Genomic DNA, 17,730 nt, shown 5'->3' on the forward strand with positions numbered 1-17,730 from the left:
TGCCATTGGAAATTACCTTTGTTGTGCAGATATTTAAAAAAATATTGCTTTGGTATTTGTATAACACCGATCCAGCCAACAGGATAATATTAGTTACATTGTAAGAAATACAGAACAATCTATACAGTCTACAGTGCTGCCTTTCTTCTTTCCATTCCTTTTTCACAAGTAGATATATTTATGTTTTACACATATATTGTAACAGATTAGAATAGAAGATTTACTGTTTTTCTATATTCTGAAGTTATAGCCACTTAGCCAATTTTTTTCTTCTTTTTTTTTGTGGACAAAGAAAACATCCGCGCTTGGTTTAAACGGTTAAAGTAGAAATTTATGCTACAAAGGAGAAATCTCCTCTCTATTTCACTTCTTTATGTATTACCAATGTGAATGATTATGTATTTTCTTTTAATTTTTTTCAATAAGGTGTTTATAAATATATATCTATATGGATGGATGGATGGATGGATGGATGGATGGATGGATGGATGGATGGATGGATGGATGGATGGATGGATGGATATAGATAGATAGATAGATAGATAGATAGATAGATAGATAGATAGATAGATAGATACTTCAGATCTTCTGAAGATGCCAGCCACAGATGCAGGCAAAACGTCAGGAGAAAATGCTACTAGAACATGACCATACAGCCCAGAAACCACACAGCACCCTGGAGCTTTGATGCTTAAAAGCTCATAAACCCCCCCTCCCCCCCCCCAAATAAACCCTGTAGGTCTCGAAGATGCTACTGTACTTGAATCTCTTTTTTAAAAAATATTTCATATTAATTTTCTTAAATATAATTCAAAAACAGAAAAGAGACACCTAAGAGAGCTCAGAAGAACTGTGACAAGCCCAAGGTCACCCAGCTGGTGAGTTTGGGAGTGCACAGGCTAATCTGAATTCCCCAGATAAGCCTCCACAGCTCAGGCGGCAGAGCTGGGAATCAAACCCACTTCCTCCAGATTTGAGTACACCTGCTCTTAACCACTACGCCACTGCTGCTTGCAAGAAGAGTGGGTTAATGACAGATTATCAGGGAAATAAAAGCAGGTGACATTTGAAGTTTCGGTCACGGGGGGGAGGGGGGGAGATACGTCACCTACCTCTAACGCTTTCGATTAATTTGGGTCTTGGAGGCTTCAGTTTGGGAGGTGGAGAGTTGATCCTGAGATACGGCGATTTCTTAAGCGTGCTCCTGTGGCCCTGGTACAGCGGCCTCCCGTAGATCTGAGAGAGATACCCGTCGTTTTGATCAACAGCGCTCGCTTTCGGAAGCACCTAAACAGAAACAGAAAACTCCTGAAAAGGTCTGTAAAAAAGGTAAACGGGTAAAAAAACTCAGAAACTTTCTATTCCCCCCCCTCAAAACACATTTAAAAAGCACCTTGATTCTCCCAAACTATTGGGGTGGGACCTTCATTTCCTTCTGGTGCCTAAGGTTTGAGAAAGCACAGCCCGAGGCAACTCATTTCAGAGGACTCTAACATGGTGCCCATGGGCACCCCAGCACCTGCCGGCACCTTTCCTGGTACCTGCAGGGTGTGTTCAGAAAGTAGGTGGGGCCAGTTGGAATTTCAGCCCACCGGGGCCTCAGATCAATCACTGCCAACTGCTTTGGTAAATCCACAGTATATACAATGGAAAGGGGATGTGCAACTGAAGTTAACAAGCAAGCAATTATTTGCCTACAAATCTGATCTAGCAACGGTGATCCATGCAACGGTCACCTCCAGGTTAGACTACTGTAACTCGCTCTATGCGGGCTTGCCTTTGGCCATGATCCGGAAATTAAAACTCATTCAGAATGCAGCAGCCAGGCTACTTACTGGCAGTTCGAGCAGGGATCGAATCACACCGATCCCATACCGTCTGCACTGGCTGCCGATTGAGTTCCGGATTATGTTTAAAGTGTTGGTTTTGACCTTCAAAGCCGTTCACGGTCTCGGACCTGCATACCTGAGGGACCGCCTCTCCCCATATTGCCCCGGTAGGCCCCTCCGCTCCTCGGAGGAGGACCTACTCGTGATCCCTGGCCCAAAAATGATCAGGCTGGCCGTGACGAGGGGCAGGGCCTTTTCAGCCCTGGCCCCTACCTGGTGGAACAGGCTTCCGAGGGAGATCAGGGCCCTGCGGGACTTACAGAGTTTCCGCAGGGCCTGCAAGACAGACCTGTTTCGCCAGGCGTTTGGCCAGCCTGGTTAAAAACATCTACCATGTCATCTGGCCTCCCGTGGGCACAAGGGGGGGAGGGGGTAGCCAGACGCCATCCACATTTTTAAATGGGTTCTGTTTTTTATGTAATTAATATTTAAATTATGTTTTACTGTATGTTTTAATCTTGTTGTGAACCGCCCTGAGCCCTCAGGGGGAGAGCGGTATATAAAACTAATTAAAAAAAAAAAGGCTAGCGATCCTAGACTGTATGAGTTTACTAAGTCTACAACAGGGGTAGGGAACCTGCGGCTCTTCCAGAGCTTCAGGGAATCCAGCAATTCCCCATCAGTTTTTCTGTCAGCATGGCCACCAAGCCAGCGCTGGTAGGGGCTGATGGGAATTGTAGTTCCTGAACATCTGGAGAGCCGCAGGTTCCCTACCCCTGGTCTAGTCAGAGAGTCTGTCAAGCAATTTCAGCATCAGCGGCCCGGTCCAAGGGTCAGGATATACAGAGCAAACAAGTCAGAGGAAGCTTCGTTGCTTCCAGGCTGGTACGCTCTGAGAACCTGCTTATAACACTCTAGCACATGAGTCTTCACCCTGTGAAGATTCTGCTTCCCCTTGATGCAGAAGGTGCTTTCTTTGAGCTAGATATACAGGTGTCAAACTCGCGGCCCTCCAGATGTTATGGACTACAGTTCCCATCATCCCCGTGCATGATGCTGGCAGGGGATGATGGGAACTGTAGTCCATAGCATCTGGAGGGCCGTGAGTTTGACACCTATGAGAAGGTGCGTGCTTCTCTGTCTAACTTGCAAAAGCTCTCTGTGCCTCTGCCTGTATTGAAATGTGGGCTGAGGTGAGCTAGGTGCATGAATCTTTGCCGGTCGCGCCATGCCGGATTCACAGCCTGCTTCTGCAGGCTACTCCTGGCTCTCGTAGTCCCGGACTTTGCCTCGCCGTTCACCGTGCACACCCTGCAGGTGCAAATTCAGGCTGCTTCAAACCCAGCCCTTGCAGGTTCCCAACCTGGTCTGGGATTATTGGGCTCTGCTCGTCCCCTGAGGACTCGTCACTCCCCAGGGGAAAGCCCCCCGACACAAATATGGGGATTTGGCTTGTTTGAACATTTCTAGGTTTTTAAAGCCCGAACCCAAAAAATATTGGGGGAAATGGTGCACACCCCACTGTCTACAATTACAAGTCCCGATTAGCTCTCCAGGGACTTGGGTAGAGAAAAGCCTTCCCCAGCACCTGCAGTCTCGGGGCCTTTAAGTAGGAAGGCCTGAAATTGAGCCTGGGCCCAGCTGCTGTCTGTTGCCCAGGCATGACGTTTCCCCAAGACACTCTCACCTTGGAATTTGCTGAGATAAGAACATAAGAACAAGCCAGCTGGATCAGACCAGAGTCCATCTAGTCCAGCTCTCTGCTACTCGCAGTGGCCCACCAGGTGCCTTTGGGAGCTCACGTGCAGGATGTGAAAGCAATGGCCTTCTGCTGCTGCTGCTCCCGAGCACCTGGACTGTTAAGGCATTTGCATTCTCAGATCAAGGAGGATCAAGATTGGTAGCCATAGATCGACTTCTCCTCCATAAATCTGTCCAAGCCCTTTTTAAAGCTATCCAGGTGAGTGGCCATCACCACCTCCTGTGGCAGCATATTCCAAACACCGATCAACCACGCCGTGAAGAAGTGTTTCCGCTCCTGCCATTCTTCTCCCCAGCATTTTCAATGGATGCCCCCTGGTTCTAGTATTGTGAGAAAGAGAGAAAAATTTCTCTCTGTCAACATTTTCTACCCCGTGCATAATTTTATAGACTTCAATCATATCCCCCCTCAGACGTCTCCTCTCCAAACTAAAGAGTCCCAAACGCTGCAGCCTCAGATACCTGCTGCCGCCACTGGCTGCCGTCCGCCAACCTTGCTGTCGATTTCTGTAGTGGGGGGAGAAGGTTCTGGAGTTCTCACCGGCGATGGTTCCCGTAGAGGCGGTGGCGTGGGAGGCGGTGTGACTTCAGGGGTGCCAAGTGGAGTTGCTAGCACAAGGTCCTGCAAAACACGCACGCAGTAAAGCTGCTGAAATACACAACGCTAAGAAAAAGTGGATTGAAAATGCATTAAGGGGCCTAAAAGGAAACACCTTGTGCAGAGGGAGTAACCCTTTGGATGCCAGTTGGTGGGGGACAGTGTGGGGGATGGACAGGCCTTGGAATTCAGTCAGTTCCTGGATAGCGTGGAAACAGGATGGAGAGCCTGAAGGGTCACTGATATGAGCCTCAATAACAAACCGCTGGGCATGCCTAGGGGAAGGGCTGCGGCTGAGTGGCAGAGCATCTGCTTTGTATACACAAGGCCCCAAGTTCAATCCCCGGCATCTCCTGTTCAAAAGGGATCATGTAGGAGGTAACGTGAAAGACCTCTCTGCCCGAGACCCGGGAGAGCTGCTGCCAGTCAGAGTAGACAATACTTATTTTGATGGAATAAGAGTCTAAGTCAGCATAAGCCTTGGTGGGGAACCTTTGGCACTCCAGATGTTATGGACTACAATTCCCATCAGCCCCTGCCAGCATGGCCAATTGTAGTCCAATTGTAGTCCATCACATCTGGAGTGCCAAAGGTTTGCCACCATGGGCATAAGGCAACTTCACATGCATCTGCTTAACTCCGCTCTGGCTCCTTCCAGGGTTTTGACCCACAAACTGGAACTTGCTCACAATAAATTGGCCGGTTCTCAGAAAACGTGGAATACATTCCTTCCTGGATGAGTTACCAACTAGTCCTCATTCTTCTGAGCTTATAAATTACTCAAAGAGGAGGCGCACTGTTCAAACCCCTGGTGGCCTCTTGATTTTAGGAATACAGACCTGCCCATTCTAAGTTATTCACAGGCTATAAAGTCCAATTCATTTTCAGGTTTTTTCCCTTAATGATAGTGTGGAAAGCAAGGAGAGAAAACTCTTGATTCCCGCAACAGCGCTTGAATCGAAAAAGAACTCCAGTCACCTTGGCAGGCAGGAGAGCCACGCTCAAAGATGCGCCCGCAGCGGAAGCCGGTTTCTGGCTGTCTCTGTCCCCCAGCATGACTGCAACCGTCTCGGCGAGAGCGTCACTCACAAACTGCCTGATCATATCCGAATTGACGGGGACGCCGGCGCTGACAAACAGCTGAAACCCTCCCGGGCCTGCCGCTTCCACTAAAAACAAATTGACACGCGTACAAAGGCGGGAGTCAGAGGTGTAAAACTGTTGCATAAGCAAAACAAGAAAAAGTCTCAGGCATTAAGGTTTGTCCTGTGCAGAACAGTTTGGTGTTTACAAAAAAGAGATCAGCCATGCGCACTAGAATTTTTGACAGGGGTGCTCCTTTCATCTCTTCCTTTCTAGGCGGTCAGACCTTGCCAGGCATATCGGCGGCATGGTAATTTCAGTGCTTAAGATCAGAGGTTACTCCATAGTGGCCTCCACTCTCGGGAAGAAGAAGAAGAAGAAGAAGAAGAAGAAGAAGAAGAAGAAGAAGAAGAAGAAGAAGAAGAAGAAGAAGAAGAAGAAGAAGAAGAAGAAGAAGAAGAAGAAGAAGAAGAAGAAGAAGAAGAAGAAGAAGAAGAAGAAGAAGAAGAAGAAGAAGAAGAGCAGCTGAAGAAGAAGAAGAAGAAGAAGAAGAAGAAGAAGAAGAAGAAGAGGAGGAGGAGGGAGGAGGAGGAGGCATATATAGGAGGAGTTTGGATTTATATCCCCCCTTTCTCTCCTGCAGGAGACTCAAAGGGGCTTACAATCTCCTTGCCCTTCCCCCCTCACAACAAACACCCTGTGAGGTAGGTGGGGCTGAGAGAGCTCCGAGAAGCTGTGACTAGCCCAAGGTCACCCAGCTGGCGTGTGTGGGAGTGTACAGGCTCATCTGAATTCCCCAGATAAGCCTCCACAGCTCAGGCGGCAGAGCGGGGAATCAAACCCGGTTCCTCCAGATTAGATACACGAGCTCTTAACCTCCTATGCCATTGCTGCCTCTCTTACAGAGGTATGGAAAGCTACCTTGCTTGAATTTTTGAAGGGAAATAAAATTGTTCTTTTCCAGTCAGTGTTTCGCTGAGAAGGTTCCTTCTCTGGCTGCTCTGTACTGCTTCATTGAGCTGTTTCCGAGCTACCACAGGTAGCTTACTTCAAATGTCGATATGTTGCTTTCCTCAAAAGCTAAAGCAGCCGGGACATTTTTCAAAAGTGACGTTCAGAAAACAACAGTGAACCATTTACCTTTGGGACCACATTACCCCATATGTCCCAACTCGACCTCTGCGCTCAGCAGAGGCCAATTTACTGGAGGTCCCCGGCCCCTCAATGATGCGGCTGGCCTCCACTCGAGCCAGGGCCTTCAAGGCTCTGGCGCCGGCCTGGTGGAACACTCTCCCTCCAGCTGTCCAGGCCCTGCGGGACCTTGGGGATTTCCGCAGGGCCTGTAAGACTGAGTTGTTCCACTGGGCCTTTGGAGAGACCGGCCGCTGAGGGTGCCCCTGCCCCCTCCCCTCTTGCCCCATGGGCCCTAATACCATCAGGACCCATTATTTCATATTAGGAGGGTTTCGTAAGGGCGCAGGCGATGCTTTAAGATATGACAGTTGTTTTAATTATATGTATGTTTTTAGCTGATGTTTTATCTGTACACCGCCCTGAGACCCTCCGGGGATAGGGCGGTATACTAAATTTAATAAATAATAATAACAACAACAACAACAACAACAACAATAACAATAATAATAATAGGAACATATTACTAATTCACAGTTTTGAAGGCATGGGAACTGTGCCTTATAACCAGTTCTAATAAGTGCTTCTTCTGATGTCTCGGAAACAAGTGTCTATGACTCACGGTAGGTAAAAAATCAAGGAACAAACGAAGCAGTTGTCTGGAATTCCACGCCACGAGACACAGCTGTCCAATATGGACAAAACAACACATGAATCATTTTTAGATCAAATGCAACTCCTGCTGCAATTGAAATAAAAATGCAAAAGTATTCCTTGCAGAAATAGCTTAATGCCTTACAGCATAGGTGTCAAACTCGCGGCCCTCCAGATGTTATGGACTACAGTTCCCATCATCCCCTGCCAGCATGATGCCTTACAGTATCTTGGCACTATCTACTCGAAACCACTGGGTACTACCTCTGTACACATTTTAGGTCAAACAGAGCCCCCATTCCATTCTCAAATGAGAACCGGTGTGGTGTAAGAGTGTCAGACTAGGTTCTGGGAGACCCAGGTCCAAATTCTGGCACTTCTCCTACCTCAACGGGTTGTTGTTGTGAGGATAAAATGGAGCAGAAAATGGTATAAGCTGCTTTGAGTCCCCACTGGGGTATAAATGAAGTAAATCATAATACTGATTAATACCCAGCTGGAACGTTCCTTTCCTAAATGCGTTCCACTGGGTGCTGAAATCCTGGTTCAAATGAACAGCGTGGGGGGGGGGGGGAGAATGAACAAAGAAAGGGAGATAATACCCAACGGCTGCTTCTCACCAATGTCTGAAGATACAGCCCGGCTCTCTTCACTCTCCGAAGAGCTTAAGTTGGGCACCGCCTCCTTCTGGGCTGGGAACATCCCACCGATGACCCGGGCCATCACCTCTTGCTCCACCCTGGAAAAATAATTACTTGCATTCTTAACAGTCATTCTGAGACCCTGCAGCCCAAGAATACCAAAGACGAAAGAGAATGGGGTTTCCATTGTTCAGATGAGGAGGAAGCTCTTGAACGGCTTTCTGTTGCTACTGTGCTTCACCAGCATGTCTACTCTGGAGTGCCCTGCCCTTTCTGGCCTTCAGTCACCTTTGGGATTGTGACACAGGGTGGTGGGCGCCACCACAAAAGGCCTGTGGCAGAAGGCGGAGCCAAACACCACATGACTGCAGGAGGTGCAGCCAGTGGTGGGATCCAAAATTTTTAGTAACAGGTTCCCATGGGGGTGGGATTCAAACAGTGGCGTAGCGCCAATGGGGCTGGGCGGGGCACGGCGGGGGCGTGGCCGGGCATTCCGGGGGCGGGGCGTTCATAATTTCTCTGTTACTGTAAAAAACTCTTACTGTTAAAAAAAAGTCCTAATTTCCAGCTGGTATCTTTCTGTCCATCATTTCAACTCATTCTAGCAAGTCCTATCGTCTACTGCCAACAGAAACAACTACTTCTCCTCTAATTGACTGCCTGTCAAATACTTAATACTTTCAAGTACTTAATTTTGTTTCTAGAAATCAAAAGAAGGACACTTTCCTTAAACAAGGAACTTTACCATATTTCTAAAACATGTTTTTAAAACAGCCCAACAGGGAGAATTATCCCGTTTTCTACCTTCGCTAACCAGCCACATAGGAAACAACAGGACTTTTTGATTTTTGGACCTAATGGGATTTCTAACGGAAAAGCAGACCCAATTAGTAACCCCCTCTCGGCACACACAAATAATTAGTAACCCATTCTCGGGAACTGGTGAGAACCTGCTGGATCCCACCTCTGGGTGCAGTCATACACAAAGAGGAAGCCCAAGGGCAGGGGAGGAGGACGGTCATTTAAAAATGATACTGGTAAGGTGGAAGGAGAGAGAATAAATCCAATCCTGTGGTGGTGGTTGCCACTGAAGCGACTATATTTTCACCTGCACAATCTCCAGTGGCCAATCAGAAGTCCTGCACCTAGCCCCGCCCTCTTTCTAAAAACACTTGATAGGCAACAGGAAAGGTGTTTACCAGTATCATAATCAGAAACCCACTTTCTCAGAGTCAGAATGGACTGCCAAAGGGAGGGGAACATAAGATATAGAAACGTAGACCTGGAACAGACTTCAAGGGTCATCTAGAAGAAGAAGAGTTTGTATTTATATCCCCCCTTTCTCTCCTGTAGGAGACTCAAAGGGGCTTACCATCTCCTTTCTCTCCCCCCACAACAAATGCCCTGTGAGGCGGGTGGGGCTAAGAGAGCTCCGAAGAACTGTGACTAGCTCAAGGTCACCCAGCTGGCGTGTCCTGGAGTGCACAGGTTAATCTTAGTTCCCCAGATAAGCCTCCACAGCTGAAGTGGCAGAGTGGGGAATCAAACCCGGTTCTCCAGATTGGAGTGCACCTGCTCTTAACCACTACACCACGCTGGCTCTCTAATCCAACAACTTGCACAATGCAGGGAATTCACAACTACCTCCTCCCGCCCCATCAGTGACTTCCAGAGGAAGAAAAAACCCCCCCAAGATTCCTGGGCCAATCTGGCCTGGAGGAAAATTCCTTCTTGACCCCAAAGTAATGACCAGCATCACCCTGGGCAAGTAAAAAGGGGCCACAAGAGCCAAGCGCTGACTCAGTGGCGTAGGAGGTTAAGAGCTCGTGTATCTAATCTGGAGGAACCGGGTTTGATTCCCAGCTCTGCCGCCTGAGCTGTGGAGCCTTATCTGGGGAATTCAGATTCGCCTGTACACTCCCACACACGCCAGCTGGGTGACCTTGGGCTAGTCACAGCTTCTTGGAGCTCTCTCAGCCCCACCTACCTCACAGGGTGTTTGTTGTGAGGGGGGAAGGGCAAGGAGATTGTAAGCCCCTTTGAGTCTCCTGCAGGAGAGAAAGAGGGGATATAAATCCAAACTACTACTCCTCCTCTCCCTCCTGCCATCCAGCCATGTCAAATGGCCATCCAGCCTCAGCTCAAAAACTGCCAAAAGAGAGCTCACTGCCTCCTGAAGGAGCCCATTCGACTGAGAAACTGCTCCGCCGGGATGTTCTCCCCAATGTTGAGCTGAAAACTCCCTTGATTTAATTTCAGCCCCCTGGTTCTGGTCTGAGCTTCTGGGGCAGAAGAAAACAAGTCGGCTGCGTCCGCTATAGCAGTGATGGCGAACCTTTTCGAGACCGAGTGCCCAAATTGCAACCCCAAACCCACTTATTTATCGCAAAGTGCCAACACGGCAATTTAACCTGAATACTGAGGTTTTAGTTTAAAAAAACGGTTGGCTCCGAGGCATGCGTTACTCGGGAGTAAGCTTGGTGGTAGTCGGTGGCTTGGCTTTGAAGCAACCGTGCAACTCTTCCAATGGATGAATCATGACCCTAGGAGGGTTTACTCAGAAGCAAGCCCCATTGGCAGCAACCGAGCTTCCTCCCAGGTAACGGATCGTGCTTTAGTTCTTTGCATGAAAATCAGTGGGGTTTAACAGCGCCTAACAGGGTTACCTACACTGCTTCCCCAAAACTAGGTCTTAGGTTTAATGCTAATAATTGAGCCCAGTGGCCCAGGCCAGCCTAGATGTGGGGGGGGGGGGGCGCACTCTGCGTGTGCCCACAGAGAGGGCTCTGAGTGTCACCACTGCTCTATAGGACAGGCCTTCAAATACCGTATGGGGAAAGACTGCAGCCACCAGCGCCCCCTGCTGTCAGATTTCAGGATCAAGCCCTCTGCTTCACCAGCTGTTAAATTTTTTTACCTGGAAGTTCCTCACCACTGGCGTACATCAATTACCACAAAAAGGAGGGGGGGGGACACCCAGAATGTTGCAGAAAGGTCTTCAGTACGCAGTCTGTGCTTCCCCTCCTGGGAAGCTGACAGCCGCCTTCATCATCTCTGCCCGGTCAACTCACCAGCCGATCAGCTTGTTTTCGAGGGTCTCCCGTTTTTCGATGATCTCCTCTAGAATGTCGGCTGAGGGCTGGGGAGGAGCAACTGGTGGAAATGGCAGGCCGCTATATTGCGGAGACCTGGTTTCCTCTCGCCGGTTGAACTCGAGGACCGGTCCCATGAATTCCGGGCTCCCGTCGTCATCCTCACCACCGTCCGCTTCATCCTAGTAGCAACAAATGTCCAAAATTTGATGTTCTGCTGTTTTATTTTGTTTTATTCATTTTAATGTAATTGCTGATGCATCTTGTTTAATGGGGTTCTTCTATGGTTATATATTGCGGCACTGGTTATTGCCGAACTTGTGAACCGCCTCGAGCCCTTCGGGGGTGAGGCGGTCTATAAACATAATCAATCAATCAATCAATCAATCAATTTTTATTTATTTATTTTATTTATTTTTTAGGCTTTTATATCGCCCCATCCCCGGAGGGCTCTGGGTGGTGTACAGCAAATAAAATAATAATACAGAATAGTTAAAACATTAAAATAATAATTATCAAATAAGAATATAAGTGGGTCCAGCATCCTAATTTTTTAAAAAATCCCTCCCCTCCCTCTCCCCAGAGGGAGGCATGGTGGCCTCATAGATGTCAAATGACCCAGATGTCGGGGTCAGGCAAGGGCCAAACAGGGAGGGGCACCAGATCAGCGGCCGGTACCTCCAAAGGCCCGGCAGAACAGCTCCGTCTTACAGGCCCTGCGGAACTCACCAAGGTCCCGCAGGGCCCGGACAGCTGGAGGAAGAGCGTTCCACCAGGCCGGGGCCAGAGCCATAAAGGCCCTGGCCCGCGTGGAGGCCAGCCGCATCATCGAGGGGCTAGGGACCACCACTAGGGACCACCAGCCCCGCCGCAATCAAAATAGCCTGTGCACTCCAACACTTTGGATTAATTACAGCTCTTCGGAGCTCTCTCAGCCCCACCCACCTCAAAGGGTGTTTGTTGTTGGGGGGCGGGGGAGAAGGGAAAGGAGATCGTAAGCCCCTTTGAGTCTCCTTACAGAAGAGAAATGGGGAGGGTGTGTGTGTATAAATCCAAACTCTTCTTCTTCTATGGCATTTAATGGCTTTACATTTTAATTGTCCGATCCAATATATTTATGATTTTATACAACTTTTATAGAACCGTACATCTCATATATAATTGAATTTTGCACATATGAATTTTAGATATGTTTATAAATATACCCTTTTTCCTTTGCGCATGACTTGTTCGTCTACGAGCATTAAGTAAATGGAGAAATAGCAACAAAAAGCCAAGGAAATCCTGAATGTGTCCCAGACAGAATCAGAGTCAAGGGCATTTCCGCATTTGAAACATCTGCCACTACAACACTTTGGATTAGGAGCAGCAGTGGCGTAGGAGGTTAAGAGCTCGTGCATCTAATCTGGAGGAACCGGGTTTGATTCCCCGCTCTGCCACCTGAGCTGTGGAGCCTTATCTGGGGAATTCAGATTCGCCTGTACACTCCCACACACGCCAGCTGGGTGACCTTGGGCGAGTCACAGCTTCTCGGAGCTCTCTCAGCCCCACCTACCTCACAGGGTGTTTGTTGTGAGGGGGGAAGGGCAAGGAGATTGTAAGCCCCTTTGAGTCTCCCACAGGAGAGAAAGGGGGGGATATAAATCCAAACTCTTCTTCTTCTTCTTCTACAACAAAGAGAGCCAACGCGGTGTAGTGGCAAAGGTGTCAGACTAGGATTCAGATCCGCACTCTGCCATAGAAACTTGTTGGGTGGACTTGGGCCCGTCACACACTCTCAGCCTTGACCCTGGCTAGTATTTGGATTGGAGATCTCTAAGGAATGCCAGGGTCATGCCGTGGAGGCAGGCAATGGCAAACCGCCTCTGAATGTCTCTGGGGTAGCTATTACAAGTCAGCTGCAACTTGATAGCAAAAAAAACCCCCAACCCGAAGAAGAAGAAGAAGAAGAAGAAGAAGAAGAAGAAGAAGAAGAGGAAGAAGAAGAGGAGGAGGAGGAGGAAGAGGAGGAAGAGGAGGAAGAGGAGGAAGAAGAGGAAGAAGAGGAAGAAGAGGAAGAAGAGGAAGAAAAAGAGGAGGAGGAGGAGTAGTTTGGATTTATATCCCCCCTTTCTCTCCTATAGGAGACTCAAAGGGGCTGTCAATCTCCTTGCCCTTCCCCCCTCACAACAAACACCCTGTGAGGTGGGTGGGGCTGAGAGAGCTCCGAGAAGCTGTGACTAGCCCACGGTCACCCAGCTGGCATGTGTTGGAGTGCACAGGCTAATCTGAATTCCCCAGATAAGCCTCCACAACTGAAGCGGAAGAGCGGAGAATCAAACCCGGTTCCTCCAGATCAGAGTGCACCTGCTCTTAGCCACTACGCCACTGCTGCTCTAACAAAAGAACGGAAGCCTTCATAAGGGTGCTTCCCACCCAGAGACAAATTCCACTTGTCCAACAAAGAACCATCACTGTCTACCAGCCTGAATATCCCAGACTAGTCTGAGCTTGTCGCTGCTTGAAAGCTAAGCAGAGTCAGTCATGGTTAGTACTTGAGAGACCACCAAGGAAGACCAGGATCGCTATGCAGAGGCAGGCAATGGCAAACCACCTCTGAACGTTTCTTGCTGTGACCTTGATGCCCCAGACTAGCCCCATCTTGTCAGGTCTCGGGAACAAAGGAGGTTCAGCTATGGCTGGTACTTGGGCGGGAGACCACCAAGGAAGGCCAGGGTCATGACCCAGAGGTGAGCAATGACAAACTACCTCTACTCACCTCTGGTGGAGCATCTGCTTGTGATAGAGCACTGGCTTGGCATGCAGAATGGGCAAGGCAGAATCCCTGGCATCTCCAGCCTAAAGGATCAGGGGGGAAGGAACAGGAGAGACCTCAGCCTGAGATGCTGGAGAACTGTGGTGGGTAGGAGTAGAGAACACGGCCTTTCCTGGGATGGTCTGGTTCAGTAGAAGGCAGCTTCAACTGTGGCCAGATCCAGAGGTGGGATCCAGCAGGTTCTCACAGGTTCCCGAGAGTAGGTTACTAATTATCTGTGTGTGCCGAGAGGGGGTTACTAATTGGTGATTTTGCCACCTGATTTTGGCCTTAGTTACGCCCCTCCTCTCAGCAGTAACGCTCAGAACTTGAAGCAGTCTAGCAGGAGGTGCGCCGGCATGCGTGGCAGCTTGCGCCTGCGTGCATTCGTCTCCCACCCAAGGACCGGCACAGCAGCTGCGTCCTTGCCACAGCCCGGCCCCCGGAATGCCCGGCCACGCCCCCGTCGTGCCCCGCCCAGCCCCATTGGCGCTACGCTACAGTTTGAATCCCACCACCATGGGAACCTGTTACTAAAATTTTTGGATTCCACCAGATCCGTGACCCAAGTTATTTTTATGAAGAAAAGGAGCTTGGATTTATACCCCGCCTTCTAAGGAGATTTGAGGCAGCTTATAAACTCCTTTTCCTTTCTCTTCCCACAACAGACACCTTGTGAGGCAGGTGGGGCTGAGAGAGTTCGGAGAGAACTTGGACTAGCCAGCAGGAATGTAGGAGTGGGGAAACAAATCTGGCTCACCACATAAGCTTCCACTGCTCATGTGGAGGAGCAGGGAATCAAGCTCGGTTCTTCAGACTGGAGTCCACCTGCTCTTAACCACTGCACCACACTGCCTCTCAGATAGTGTGGGAAAGGGGTTAATGAGGGTCATGTTCCGATCCCCACTCTGCCACTCATGGGGAGATTTTGTCCCAGACCCACACACTCAGCCCAACTTCGTCTTTCGGGATCAAGCAGTGATAAAGTGCAGGGGAAATAAAAATAGGCCAGTCTGAGTTCCTGGAAGGAAGGGTAGGATAAAAATGTACCAAACCCTCGCCAACAAAACCACCCTCGTCCTCAGCCGCTCTCTGGTTTTTAGCCAGATTCCTTTCTTTTAAGAGCGGATCGCATTCCACAAGCCGGATTTGTATTTGCACAGCCTGTAGAACAGGCCTATAGTTCAGGGCAGCAATGGGGTTGGACAAAGTCTCACATAAGAAAAGGGAGTGCAATAGTAAATATTAATAATAGTAGTGAACTACCACTACTGTTGCACTCTGGCTATAACTAATATTTCAAATGCGTATATCTATATACATGAATTTATTTCAACTTATTTTTAGCAACTATAATAAATAGATTCAGGGTCATCCGTATTAATTCATAAGAACATAAGAACAAGCCAGCTGGATCAGACCAGAGTCCATCTAGTCCAGCTCTCTGCTACTCGCAGTGGCCCACCAGGTACCTTTGGGAGCTCACGTGCAGGATGTGAAAGCAATGGCCTTCTGCGGCCGTTGCTCCCAAGCACCTGGTCTGTCAAGGCATTTGCAATCTCAGATCAAAGAGGATCAAGATTGGTAGCCATAAATCGACTTCTCCTCCATAAATCTGTCCAAGCCCCTTTTAAAGCTATCCAGGTTAATGGCCATCACCACCTCCTGTGGCAGCATATTCCAAACACCAATCACACGTTGCGTGAAGAAGTGTTTTCTTTGATTAGTCCTAATTCTTCCCCCCAGCATTTTCAATGAATGCCCCCTGGTTCTAGTATTGTGAGAAAGAGAGAAAAATTTCTCTCTGTCCACATTTTCTACCCCATGCATAATTTTATCGACTTCAATCATATCCCCCCTCAGACGTCTCCTCTCCAAACTAAAGAGTCCCAAACGCTGCAGCCTCTCCTCATAGGGAAGGTGCTCCAGTCCCTCAATCTTCCTTGTTGCCCTTCTCTGCACTTTTTCTATCTCTTCAGGTAAGTATTTAGTTCATACTCTCCCATCAGTTCAACATCCTTAAGGTAAGTAGTCAATCAATGCGAAACCATGTATATACATAAATATATTCAGTCCATCTTGGTTCATCAACATTTTATAAGAATCCACTCAGGTAAGTATTCTGTATGTATTCAGTGATAAGTCCAAAACTGTGCACAGGCATAAGTCCAAATTCTTTTAAACACAAAGAGGAAAAACGCATGATACTTAATCTGCGCTGATGGATGGTATTTCCATCAGTCACCCCACAGGTTGTAGACAAAGACTGCCACGGTGGACTGGGGCTTAGCTGCAAGGACTCACACCTGGTCGTGGGGAGGGGGAAAGTGCCTTCACCTCTGATATGTTAATGGATCTTTCTCTGTCCTTTCGTTTCCCTTTGGTGCTTGTAACTGTCGCTGAACTAGAGGCAACCCTAGCGCCAGCCCAGCAGGGGAGGGCGGCAGGTGGCTGGACATTATCACTGCGCTGTCCTTGAGATGCTCAACTTCTAAGCATCTTTCTTTCCGTTGGGTTGTTCTCACATTTCATGGGAAACAGGGAGGGGGTTTTAGGGCGGGAACTCTGAAGAGATAAATGTAACAGTACTTCCATAGCCCAGCAGAACCGGAGTTGAGAAAGCCGGGTACTACCCTGTTTCCCCGAATATAAGACATCCCCTGAAAATAAGACGTAGCAGAGGTTTTGCTGAAGTGCGAAATATAAGGCATCCCCAGAAAGTAAGACGTAGCAAAGTTTTTGTTTGGAAGCATGCCCGACGAACAGAGCACAGAAAAATAAGACATCCCCTGAAAATAAGACATAGCGCATCTTTGGGAGCAAAAATTAATATAAGACACTGCCTTATTTTTGGGGAAACACGGTAGTTGTGTCCAATGAAGACTTCTGTTCAAGAATTTAGAGTCTGTTCTTGATTGCAGTCTGAAGACCTGACATGGATCCATCTGGCTGGAGTCCCTTTCTGCTCTTGGGTTTGATTGTGTCGTCCAGGGTGGGGGGTATGTTTAAGGCGGTTGGGGTTCGAGGCGTCATAATGAATCGCACATGGCTTTTGTTTAAATGATGTTGCAGTCACTCCGGTTTTGCTGTGTCAGGGGAGAAAGAGAGCAGGACAAAAATCTCATACATAAATATTCTCGGGGCAGGTGTGCGTAAAAGCCTCTCCTAAAATCAGGAGCTAACTGCTTATGGACCCAAGTTGGCTCTCACGGATAAGAGCTGGAACCCTGAGCTTGGAAAACAGGGAGAGAGAAGGAGAGAGAGAATCAGCTTGGAAGAATATCAAGAGGCGTTTGGTATGAAAACAGCTTTTTAAAAGGTCAGTGGGGAGAATAAAGGGCAGGGATCCAAAGAGACGTTTGAAACACGGGCAGTGGGATTTCGGGCCTGTTCCTTTGAAGAAGAAGAGTTGGATTTATATTCCCCCCTTTCTCTCCTGTAAGGAGACTCAAAAGGGCTGACAATCTCCTTTCCTTTTCCCGCCCACCCCCACAACAAAGACCCTGTGAGGTGGGTGAGGCTGAGAGAGCTCAGAAGAAACTGTGACTAGCCCAAGGTCACCCAGCTGGCATGTGTTGGAGCGCACAAGCTAATCTAGTTCACCAGAAAAGGCTCCACCGCTCAAGTGGCAGAGCGGGGAATCAAACCTGGTCCCCCAGATTAGAGTGCATCTTCTCTTAACCACTACGCCACATCTGAAACACAGGCAGTGGGATTTCAGGCCTCTTCCTTTAAGCCACAGGTCCTGCCTCCTGGATTAGGAATGGTGGGAAATCGCACCCCAAATCTGCTTTGCTGTCTGGCTTGGGAGGCAGCTGGTCAAGAAGCAGAAGGCTGAAGCCACGCTGGGCCTGCAAGACCTAGTGGAAAAATTCTTGGGATGCCGGCCACAGATGGCAGCTCTGGCCGTAATTTCCTGCTCTGATTAAGTTATATGCAAAGCCCTTCACAAGGAGTGTGAAAAGCACTTCACAGTGAGCATCCAGAAAATCAAGGGCAATGGAAACCCATCCCAGGACCTGTTTGCTACTGGAATTGTTGCTGTTTATTAGAAGACAGCGTGGTACAGTGGTTAAGGAAAGGTGGGTTCTGATTTGGAGAACAAGGTTTGATCGCCCGCTCCTCCACGTGAGCGACAGACTCCAAT

General features: G+C 48.6%; 1 protein-coding gene across 1 annotated transcript in view; it reads right to left on the reverse strand.

The window, feature by feature from the left end:
- KIAA0586 (KIAA0586 ortholog) overlaps positions 1-17,730 on the reverse strand; it is a 131,240-nt gene that overhangs the window by 64,509 nt on the left and 49,001 nt on the right. The window contains exons 23-26 of the mRNA XM_048484666.1: positions 10,769-10,971; positions 7,677-7,795; positions 5,167-5,357; positions 4,053-4,212 (exon numbers count right to left, since the gene is read on the reverse strand). Coding sequence (XP_048340623.1) covers positions 4,053-4,212; positions 5,167-5,357; positions 7,677-7,795; positions 10,769-10,971 — 673 coding nt within the window. The remainder of the gene's footprint in view (positions 1-4,052; positions 4,213-5,166; positions 5,358-7,676; positions 7,796-10,768; positions 10,972-17,730) is intronic.

The sequence above is a fragment of the Sphaerodactylus townsendi genome, linkage group LG02 (assembly GCF_021028975.2).
Source record: "Sphaerodactylus townsendi isolate TG3544 linkage group LG02, MPM_Stown_v2.3, whole genome shotgun sequence".
NCBI lineage: Eukaryota > Metazoa > Chordata > Lepidosauria > Squamata > Sphaerodactylidae > Sphaerodactylus > Sphaerodactylus townsendi.